Raw genomic sequence first — 12,103 nt, 5'->3', positions numbered from 1 at the left:
CAATATTCAGTTTCAATACATAAATAAGGCATTTTTTAAATCGAAGTGTGTTTCCTATCACCAAAGTAGTTATAAAAATACTAGTGATAATTCTTCTAACTCAGGAACTTTGGCATTCATGTGAGATACACATTAAAGTACTTAGTAACCTTCTCCAATAGACCTTTGTAAACACAATTTGAGTTCTAACTACCAGATAACATGCTGGTATTAAAAGATGATTGAATGAACATATTAAATAGGAACAACAAACTGGACTTCAGCTATTATCTTGAAGTATTTTTTACACTTTACTTTCTAACAGGATTTTAAACCTTGTATAACTAGAACTGTGTTGTGTTTTCTCCCTTTTAGTTGTGGTTGGATTATTAGTAGCATTACATGTCACTTTCAAAGGGTAGGCCCTAACATTTACACACCTAATATTATAAAGTTTAATACCTTCATCAAATCTTGTTCAATATAGACCTCTAATTCAGGATCAGTAGTGTTATTACTTCCTAGCAGTAAGTCAGATAACACCATACAAGCACACTGAAAGAGCTAAGTTTTTGAAACCTTGATTCATTACCAAATTAAATAATGGTAATGTTTAAAAGCATATACATGCTTTTTTTTTTTAATCTGCTAAAAGGAAAGGAACTGTATTTCTAAATTGACTAAATGTTTCAACTTTAAATCAGGACAAATTTCAAAAATCAAAATCTGCCAAAAGCCATATATTAAATAGTTTAGTTTCCAAATCTAAATAAATTGGTGCAAAATATCCTGAAACTATTCAGTACCATCTTCCCTAGTCTTGTTTAACTGCCACCATACACTGAGATACACATATTCTACATACATTATTTAATAGTAATATATCTTTAAGAGCGAGATGTTACTCCGCCCCATATTTCATTATCATCTTACCCCATTCTGTGCCATCCCCTGAACTCCTTGCTTCTCCAGCTCCTTCACCATCTTCAGCAGTCACTAAAAAGTCAAATTCTTTCAGTGCTTCTTCAGTATCAGGATCATCAGTAAGGTCAGCAGCTAAACCTTCATTACCTATCTGTAAATGGAACATAAAGGACTCCTTTAAGATTTAGGAGATTAATAATGCTCAGTTTAAGTTTTCACAAATTACCTTTACATTTGCACTGCCATTTTTAAATTACTTAGATAAAAATTTTGATTTTCCATCTAATTCACTGATCCCAAATTACACAGTACTATATGAAGACTTGTAAGAAGTGATGCAAATAATGTGGTAATAAGAATAAATTGCTGATCAAGAATAGTTAAGTTCTTTAATTGTAACAGAGTCACAGTTACCCCCTATTAGAGACCCATTTACTCACTCATATTCTGATACATTGTGCTAAATTGACTTCACTTACTGAGAAATGCATTTGTAGTCGGTAACTCAGGGATATGAGCACAGCTAGTAAGACAGTAACTAATGTCAACAGCTGTGGTAATTATAATTGTGCTTTACCTCCCAGAAGGAAAAAAAAAGGAAGGATCAAAATCTCAATTCATCCATGTTACCCATGTAAGTATGTTACACATAGGAAATGAGGCAGGAAGAAGCTTTTGAGGAACACTAGTATTTTTCCCACATTACTATAGTATCACAAAGAACAACAACTGAACCTGTCCACTTTTTAATTTTTTTAAGTATGTGAAATATTGCACACTATGATTGATTTATAAATTAATCATCTAATATATTTTTGTTTTTACAGCTAACCCACATTATCACTAGAACAGATATACCTGTTTCTTAGGTTATGAGTAAAAGTAAGTTTTTATTAATTCTTAACAAACAATGAGAATGTTGATTATATACATTTACAGCCAGTTTACTGCCTCACCTAGTGTGGGAGTATCCCCACTGCAGCTTCAGTTAATTAATCACCTGTTTGTTATTAATAAAGAAACAGATTTCAGCAGTGATTCTTAACTGGCAGGTGTATTTTTTTAAGTTTCAAACCAGTGGATCAGTCCTATAAAAAGACTCTTTCTTAAAACAACAGAACAGACCCTTTCTTGTCATTTAGTGAATACTACAGCAATTAATAACTCCTATGTATGGGTAGCTCAGTAAGAACTGACTATATAATACTTACAAGTCACATAAAGAAATAAAAAATGATCTCTCTCAATTTAACTTAGGATATCTCCAAAATTTCTATTCCAATACATGAGTATATATATTTTAGCTAATAAGAATAAAAAATCAAGTTCCTACTTTGTGTTTATTCATCCGATGTTTGTCTTTTCCTTCTGGGATGCCTTCAATCATGTCGTTTTCCTCTTCTTCATCACTGTCATCAGCATTTTCTAAGAAATTGAATGTCTCCAGAACATCACCAGAGGACCTGTAAGAGAAAATAATAATAAATCCAAATATTCCAATGGTTAATCCTAATATTTATTTCTGGGTCCTATTTTGAAACAATACTTGAAGATAATACAGAGAGATTCAAATGATAAACCTACCATGTACTGCCTAAGTGTTTTACCCAAGAAAAGAATGTTTGAAAGAATTTATGTTCTACAATTAAAGTTGACTATTCTTTTAAGTTTCTCCATCCAGTGTCTGCTGTCCAAAATATTTTAATTAGTTACTGTATCAAAATAAAACCTCACAGCATTAGACACTCAAGCATGCTATTTCTCAAAATCAAGCCATCATAAGCAAGCAGCTTACACGTAGCATTTCTTACAGCTTTACAGCTACAGCTTGGCCCATGTATTTAACCTAAAACCAAAGTTTATTAGGCTGTCCAGACTTAAAGTTATGGTAAAATAGATACAGAAGATTCCAATCCATTTTACAGATTTTCTTACCTAGAAAATGGGGTCCTTAATACACTAACAAAATACTTTCAAGTCTTTCAGAACCACTCATTTAATAGATGATAGCAATAATCTTTTATCTACTTAAAAAGTTATTTTTTAAACTATAACTGAATTCCTCTTCTATATACAAAAATGTTTTCAATTAGTTGTTTACATGTCCAACAACACAGGTAGCAACAAAACAGTTGAAATTCCAGTTGAAAAGACTTTCACAATGTAAGTCTCTGTTCTTTCACTAACTAGATGCCTGAATTTGGACAAGTCACTTAAACCTTTTGGCCTCACTTTACCTGTACACTGTTCAGGCTGAACCAAATGACCTCTGGTAACAAAAATAACAATAATCTGAAGTTTAGGATTTTTTTTCTTCCCTGATTGGTTCTACCAGTCCAAATTGAGGACCTAATACAATTCAGATTATTTTTAATAGCATTTTAACATGGCACAGTGTTCTACAGGGTCCACTATACTCTGCCTAATCTAGTACATTGTTTAAAGACCTGTATAAAAACTGTGTGTAGAGACAGTGTTTCCAAACGCAAATCAGTAAAAAAATAAACAAAAAACTACCACAGTAACAAAATACACACATTTTGGTTTAATATTTATAATATAATATGTCAATGTTTGGGGATTAAATGAAAAGGAAATTATTTGATAAAATGGACACAAAAACAGAAAATACTTAAGACATGAGCATTTTGTTTTGAACTTTGTTTTCATAAATGAAGTATTGCTATTGCTTGGACAATACTGTATTTCTGTCTCTGAAATGAGAGTTCATGTTTTAGGTTTTTAAAATGCTATTTGCATATAGCAATATATGTGCATGGCTTTAAAAGTCAAACAGAGCAGAATCCATAAAAGAAAAGAACAGATGAATCAGACTTCCCTAAATTAAAAACATTTGCTCTTTGAAAGAAACTGGTAAGATAAAGAGAAGCCTACAGAATAGCAGAAAATATTTGCAAGTCACATATTTGATGAAGGACTTGTGTCCAAAACATATAAAGAACATTTAATGGAGATACTATTCAAATAGACATTATATCAAAAGATACGTGGATGGCATAGATTCTCAACATTATTAGTCCTTGGGAAAATGAAACTTACAGTGACCACTGACTGTGAGGAGTCTGAGACTTTACCCTACTTGTCTGCTTACATGTTGTTTCTTTTTAACATTCATGTTGATGTTCATGTGGATCTTTTAGAATTAATTTTATAGTGTAACTAGGGGGAATCCTTTTAATCTAGAAACATACTTAAAAATACACTCAGTAAATACATTCCAGAAAATTTTCTTACATTACTTACATATTTCTTATGTTAGTTTAATATTTTCAACACCATTTTACCTACTCTCTCTTTCTGAAACTCCTAGTCAGATTTTGATCCTCCTGGAACTGAGTTTTCCTCTTTTTCAGTCCTTTCTTTTTTTCTTTTCTCTTTTTTTTGAGAGAGGCCTTCAGCCTTATTTTCCAAGTTTTACATGGAAATTATTTCTATCATAGTTAATTTCTATTAGCTCTTTTTTTCTATCTCTACTGAACCTTTTAAAAATAAAATGTTTTGTTGATGTATTACCTTCTGTCAGTTCTTCCACAAGAGTATTACAGTTCAAAGTTTTCTGATCCCTGTTTTCTGAGTTTCTTTTGTTTGGTTCCTCTCATCTCCAATTTTCCGATTAAAGTCTTTCCTTAAATGTCCACATTTAGGAGTGAGGCACCAAAAAGGTAACAGGATTTTTGTATGCAGGGGTGCGGCTTGTCAAGCAGCTGTTTTCACTTTTGTATGATAGGACAGAGGCCCAGCCATATCACTGGTGGATACCAACTGTCAGTATCATTAGGTCTTTTCTACTAATGTCATCAATTTCAGCAACCTGCCTGAAAGTGATGTAAGACCAGCTGCCAACATCCCAGAAATCAAAGAGCAGAAAAAAATCGGATCTCACTGCTCAGCTGGAGATTTTCAGATAATCCTCCTATTATCAGTATAGTAACCTTCCCTATAGCTGCCTGATTTCTTAAGAAATCAGAAATCATTGATTCAACTTCACCATATAATATACCACCATTCTTCAGGATAGGGGAATGGTGTACAACTAGAAGGAAAGGATTTAAGATTCTGTCTCTTACATAAACTTTAAATCAGTTCTCTATTCATAGCCCCCTTTAAACCTGACCCTAAGGAATTAGAGGTACCTAATATCTCTAATCCCTTAACTTTTGGAGCTCTACTGGCATTTTGGGACTTGAATTAGCTTGTTCCTTTTCTTCTTCCTATTGCTCTTAAATATATTAAGACTTAAGCTCTGTTGACATTCCTCCACTTTCTTTCCAACTTCCAAAATTGTTAAATTCTTCCTATATGGTGGACAGTAAGTATATCCTATCATTCATTCTATATATTCAATGTTTTTGTCCTTATGTGTTAATTCACATTAAAAATTCTGTCATTTTTTAACACACATAATGTAGGGGTGTAGCAGGGAAGGCAGTACAGTACAAAGACAAGTAGTGACTCTATAGCATCTTACTATGCTGATGGACAGTGACTGCAATGGGGTGTAGGGGGGACTTGATAATATGGGTGAATGTTGTAACCACAATGTTGCTCGTATGAAACCTTCATAAGTTTGTACATCAATGATACCTTAACAAAAAAAGTCTTTGTCATTTTAAAAGAGGTTCCAGAAGGCACAGAAGTAAAATATGCCTTTAATCCACCATGCTGAAGTGGAAGTCTCCATCTATGTATTTTACCCTTTTTTTCTTTGCCAACTATTTATTATCCTCATCTAAAAAGGCAATCAACAGAATTTTTTAAATTAATATAGCCAGCTGAAGGGAAAATAAAATGAAGCTAAGGCTAAGGTTAGTAAGTAAAAGACTAGGAGTCAGTGCACTGATGGGGGCAAGAGGAGGGTACAGACATTTGGCAAGATTCCAAACAATAAAAATGAGAAAAGAGAGCAACTACTGGAAGTTCAAAAGTAAATCAGACCAGTTACTAAAAGCAGCACAGCTTTTCCCTGTTACAAGATCTAAGTAAATGCTCTCCCACAAAGAACCCTTATAAAGTGGATGCTTTGTGATGTGATACACCATGCACCCCCAACCTCCCCTAACACTAAACCAAGAAATACAACAGTGACATGCACTTAGCAGAATGTAGTGAATATTACGCTTGTGGAGGTTGCATTTCAAATGGATACACAGTATGTCACCACAGCTAACACTATGTGCCAGACATTGTTCTAAATGCTTTACATTAATTCATTTCTTCTTCACATCAGCCCTATCATAATTTTACAAATGAGGAAACTGAGGTACCAGAAGGTAAAGTACTTTGCCAGAAGTCACAGCTAAGAAGTGGTGAGGTCAGGATTCAAACCCAGTCAGTCTGTTTCAGAACTCACATTCTAAACCATTAAGCATACTGCCTCTTAATCTGAAATTTACCATTCCTCTACTGTTGAACATTAAGGCTATTTCTTATTTTTTACTATTAAAAATAAGAACACGTTTAACATCTTTTTGCTGAAGTATCTGTTATAACATGTTAGATTATTCTTCTTATTCCTAGGGGCTTTCAAAGGCCCTGATAATAGCTAAACCATACACACATGTATTACTGCAGACTCCAAATATATAAATATATCATTAAGAGGGAAATTAGTCTTGATTAAAAACAACTACTACTTAGAAGTCTACATGCGGATAAATGGATAAAAAAAATACATGGTGTGTATATACATACACACATACACATACATACAAAAGAATATTATTCAGCCATAATAAAAAAGGAAATCATATCTTACAGTACAACAATGAACCTTCAGATAATCACTATGCTTCCTCAAATCCAGAGTATGAAGAACAAGGGCTTTATTAGATATCAAATTGTTTTTATTAAAGAGATGTTATTTCTCAGGAATAAAAACTCTAAACTGAAGATTTAGGTTAACCTTAAAGTTTTAAATAATTGCATAAAGTCATAAAATATATTCAAGGTAAGAAATAATGCTGGTTTACAAACTACATATTATTAATTTGTTAAGTGCTATATGAACTCAATGAACTCATCTGGGTTATTTCCATTTTCTTTTCTTTGTCATTCTAACCTGTTATTCAAGGTAATGTGTAGTGTAAAAAATAAAAAACTTCTACCTGCCTGGCTCGTTGCATTTATCAAGTTTGTATTAACCAAAAGTATATCTGATAGGCAGAAAACAAGTGTTGATGAGGATACAGAGAAACCAGAACTCTTAGAAACTTTTGGTGGGAATATAAAATAGTTCAGCCACTTTTGAAAAGAGTTTGGAAGTTCCTCAAAACAGTAAACACAGAATTCAAATAAGACTCAGCAGTTCCATTCCTAGGTATATACCCAAGAGAACCAAAAACATAAGCCCACACTTACAAACCAATGTTCAAAGTAACATTATTTATTCCAAATGTGGAATCAATGCACGTGCCCATCAAACAGACAAGGTATGGACAAACAAAATGTGGTATATCCATAAAACAGAGTACTATTTGGCAATAAAAAGGAATGAAATATTGACACATGTTGTAACATGGATGAACCTTAGAAATATTCTGCAAAGTGAAAAGAAGCCACTCACAAAATAACCATTTATGTGAAAGATCCACAATAAGTCCACAGACAAAGAAAGTAGATTAGTAGTTGCCTAAGGCTGGGGGTAGGAGGAATGTAGGGGAGAATGGGCTAATGGGAGCAAATGAGTACAGGGCTTTTTGGGGTAATTAAAAATTTCAAAACTTAGATTGTGGTGACTGTGTGAACAACTCTGGAAAGTACTGTAAAAAAACATTAAACTATATACTTTAAATGGGTGAAATGTGTGATATGTTAATTGTATCTCAATAAAGATATTATATTAAAAAGGTGTTATCTGTTAAGTTTCTGAACCCAACACAATGTAAAGCCTTGTTTCACATTAGTGTCTATAACCATTCCTGTTCTAGTTTGAGAGTAGCATTATAGTTTATTGAAAACACTCTAGCAAAAATTTAAAACTCAGGATGTTAAAATAGGTCTGAACTACATGAAATCACTCTCAAATTTTAGTTTTGCACTTGTTTCAGAATTATGGCCATTCTCATGGCAAAACTTTAGATTAAAAACCTCCTAAATAGAAATTTTATTTGTCCATGGTACCATTTAGGGAGGAAAAAACACCTTTAAATTTGAACTCTACCTGCTTTAAAAACTGTGAACAATAGTAACAAAAGAGATTAATAATACTCATTATATAAACAGTGTTATCCTACAATTACAGATCATACCTTTTAATTTCTTGTCCTTTTTGCTTAGGAGATTCACCTCCATTCAGGATCTGTTCTAAATTCTTTGTTTCTACTGATCCATTTGGTTCTGAATTGGATAGTCCAAGTAATGACCTTACCCGCTGAGACCGTACATCTAATATTGTATCTGTATAACCTACTTCCTGAAGATATCTATAAAAGAAAATTTTAAATATTAAATCTCACATACTGTTAACACCTACATACTTAAAAATCTTATCACAGGATTACAGAAACCTATAATCCTATAAAATATACTTTTCCTTTGCCTCAATAAGTTTCTTCTCGAAAGACTAGTTTCAGTTCTATGAGAACAAGGCTAACTATAAACTGAAAATTTAATTAAGAGAGCATAAAGTGTGACTAACACTAATTAAAAGCCAATTATCCTGAAACCTAAAAAGCCCTAGAAAAGCTTAAAATGCTTTTAGGAGTCAATGATATGCATTTAAAAAAACCCCAGAAAGTGGTAAAGAAAAGTAAAAATAGACCTCAAAACAGGGACATGCTATGTTTTAAACCTGGGTTCTTAGTGAGAGATTGAGGACAGGTTTATTCTCCTTCTAGGATCTAAGATTTCATGGCATTCCTATCATCCTGAGATCTTCAAACTTTCTGTATATCTAAACCAGGGTCCTTAATCTTAAGATCCAGGATGAGACAGGAAAAGAAAAAAGGGACCATATTATGACATACATGTAGATAATGGGTAATACATGGCTTTGTGTGACAAAGTAAAGAATTTCTTCCTCAAGTATTTGGTAAGCTAGGGAAGAGTGCTAACAAAGGAGCCTTATATACTGCTAACCAAAGAACAAAACATTTTTAGGTGAAAGCCACTGAAGACAGAGAAACTGGTTAGGACACAAACTCAGCAAGAAGTAAAACTGGAAAAGAAGAAAAAAGAGTGAGAAAAATAAGCAAGATACAAACTTAGCGACTTGGTGCACAAATAAATATAGCATAAGAAATGAAGAAGACATAGTATTTTGGAAATTCTCCAGGTTTCTAACTTGGATGGTTGGATGGTGGTTCTGTTCAATGAAACGAAGAATAAGGGGTTAGAATCCATTTTATAGGGTATCTATCAGATCATCATATGATGTCTATAAAAGTCACAATGTTTATTAGGCATAATGATAAGAAAGGTCAAAAGCCCAAAAGAGATTGGACTGGGTATATAAATCTGGGAGTCATTAAGTGTTTGGTGGATTTGAAGCCATGGATTTAAATGAAGTTACCCAGAGAGAAGGCATAAGAAAGCAAGCCTGGGGAGACAGACATTTAAAGAGCTAGAAGAATGAAGAGAAACTCAAAGAAAATTAAAATAAAATCCTTGAGAAATGAAGGAGAAAGGGTGATAGCAGAGAATGGTATCATGGAAGTAAGAAAAAAGAGTTTCAAAAAGGAATGAATAGTTAAAGGAATGAATGGCTGATGTCAAGCATTTCCAAAAGATAAGTATGAACCAAAAAGTCTTCTCAAATATGTTTGTGATAGTAGCCTCAGTGGAACATCAAAATGGAAAAGATTATAGACAGTTGAGAAATAACCAGGAAGTCTATAGAGAAAAACTACAGTGATAGGATTAGGCATTTATGACAGAAATACTATACAACTGATCTCACTACAGCAGTCATACTCCTAAAAACTACAATCCTCTTTTGCAGGGAACAACGCCCGCCACATTCTTAACCATGTTCTGAAGGAGCAACAAAGATCTTGCACAATCCAGATGAAAACAACTGACTTAGGCAGTTATTTGATCACGTCAAGCCAGTTCTAATCAACAGAAATTATTCTGACAAAAATAGGGGGCTCCCCTGCCATGTGAAGAAAGGATTTTCAGTAGAAAAGAATAAAAATGATATACAAAAGAGAGAACCATATGCTGGGTGTTGCCAGTTCCTGAGAAGTCCTCTGTGCTATTCCAGCTCACCTTCCTGACACTATTATTCTGCACTGCCCTCAATTCTGCTAGCTACCCCAGCATCCCTCCAAACAATAATCTGTTCTAAAACTTGTCCATTTTAGTCATTAGGAGTTCAGTTTGATAAATACCTCTGTGAATGGAACATCAGGAACTGAGGTGATGAATATGAGGTTTAAATACAGTTACAGAGAGGAAAGCAGTTAAAGGAGCTCTTACTTTACAGCTTTCATATTTTCAGTGAAGTAGAACCTGAGGTGCTCTAATGACAGTAAAAGAGAATGGGCTGAGATGTGGTCAAAGTTTAGAATATCCACTGAAGAGTAATGGGAGAGGAAGGTTAATGGGTTTTTGAGAAAGGCTTGGACAGGAAACTATGAATATATAATGGCATTCACATGATTCTGTGATTTTTCTCCAATAATTAATTAGAAATAGAAGCCACTGATAGTAAGACTTAACTAGGGCTAGGATCTGCAATAGCCTAGGTATAGTAAAATGACTGGTGATAGATAAGCAGTGGGCAGCAAGAAAGCTAAGGGTACTCACAAAAGGATGATGGATCATGGGGTCTAAGCTGGAACTAGAGAAATAAAAACAAAAAACCCACAATGACAAAATATAAAATACACTAACCATAGGCAGAGGAGCTATGGAGGAAAATGAAGTAGTCAAGGATCTAAAAATCAATATAAAGTCACACAGCAAGTAATACGGGAACTGGAATGAGAGGTGGAATATGAGACGGCTGTCAGATGATGGAATATTCTAGAGGTAGGATACTTCTAGGTAATTATAAGATCAAGGGTCTGATCATATATCACTATGTCACTGAGTGAAGGCAAAATGTCTAGAGTTGAGATGGTTGAACAATTAAAAATTAGCCTGGGTATCAGTACTACACAAGTACCAGAGTTTAAAAAATAATGAAGAAGAAGCAATAGATGAAACAATAACTAAGACTTGCCATAGAAGTACTTCTAAATTTGCAAAAGATTCAAACATCAAAAAGGTTCCTCAAAAATTCAAGTAAAATTAGAATTTGGCAAACCACCTCTAAGAAATTCCTTCCTAAACCAGTCACATTCCCACTTAAAACCAAATATGTGAACTTTGCAGCGATGGGAACAGATATGTCTACAAGTATGAACCCTACATGGTTTCTTCTGGCCTTCAAGTCATATAGTCTTTAGAGCATTCTACCCCACAAGAAAACAACATCATCCTGAAAAATGTTCAGAGCAACATTCAAAGTAAACAAACTTTAAAAAGACTCAAGTATCTAACAAAGCGAAAAGGCAGCAGTATGAAAACTATATACATTGTCGCACTATCATTAAATAATTTTCACTTGAAGTGACTGAATATAAGCACTTTCATACCTATTTCCTTAAAGAAAGCTGCAAATGAACCATTACTCACTGTCTTAATAGCTGTCTGCCTTGCTTCCACGTTAACTGGCTATTCTGAGGTGCTGTGGGAGCCTCTGTATCTTTGGTTTCTTCTAAAAATTGACCCAAAAAAGAAAAAAAAGAGTAAGTTTAAGTTTCATTATTTCAAATCTTGAAAATAGTATTCAAGTTCTCTTAGGGATTAATTCTCACAAAAACATACCTAAACATTTTATGAAAGAAAGAAGAAATTTAACTTTTATTGAGTATTTACTATGGGTCACTCACTCACTGTAAAGGCATTTATCCTGACAACCTAAAACATTTAGGTACTACCCTCCTTGTTTTAAAATCGGGAAAACCCAAGGGTACATTAACTATTCTAAGGATCCAAAAAATCAAAAGCCCAGGCTTTGAAATGGAATGTTTTTAAATTTAATTTCTTTAACTACTAGAATTATGCTGAGTTGAATGCTTTTGAAATTAAAAAGCTGTACTTAATATTTACATAAACCATTCAAAATCAACACTGCTATAAAACTACAGAGTAAATTAATTTTGAGTCTGTATCAGCAGCCTCTAAGTCTTTA

The 12,103-nt window shown here is 33.5% G+C and overlaps 1 protein-coding gene across 3 annotated transcripts in view; it reads right to left on the bottom strand.

Moving 5' to 3' along the window:
• STRN3 (striatin 3) overlaps window positions 1-12,103 on the bottom strand; it is a 122,079-nt gene that overhangs the window by 56,213 nt on the left and 53,763 nt on the right. For all 3 annotated transcript variants that reach the window (XM_073211413.1, XM_073211411.1, XM_073211412.1), the window contains exons 4-7: window positions 11,545-11,626; window positions 8,172-8,345; window positions 2,237-2,366; window positions 913-1,054 (exon numbers count right to left, since the gene is read on the bottom strand). In XM_073211413.1, the coding sequence (XP_073067514.1) occupies window positions 913-1,054; window positions 2,237-2,366; window positions 8,172-8,345; window positions 11,545-11,626 (528 nt within the window). The remainder of the gene's footprint in view (window positions 1-912; window positions 1,055-2,236; window positions 2,367-8,171; window positions 8,346-11,544; window positions 11,627-12,103) is intronic.

The sequence above is a fragment of the Manis javanica genome, chromosome 8 (assembly GCF_040802235.1).
Source record: "Manis javanica isolate MJ-LG chromosome 8, MJ_LKY, whole genome shotgun sequence".
Lineage (NCBI taxonomy): Eukaryota > Metazoa > Chordata > Mammalia > Pholidota > Manidae > Manis > Manis javanica.
Note: the sequence above shows the minus strand (reverse complement) of the source record. Positions and strands in the feature narration are given on the sequence as shown.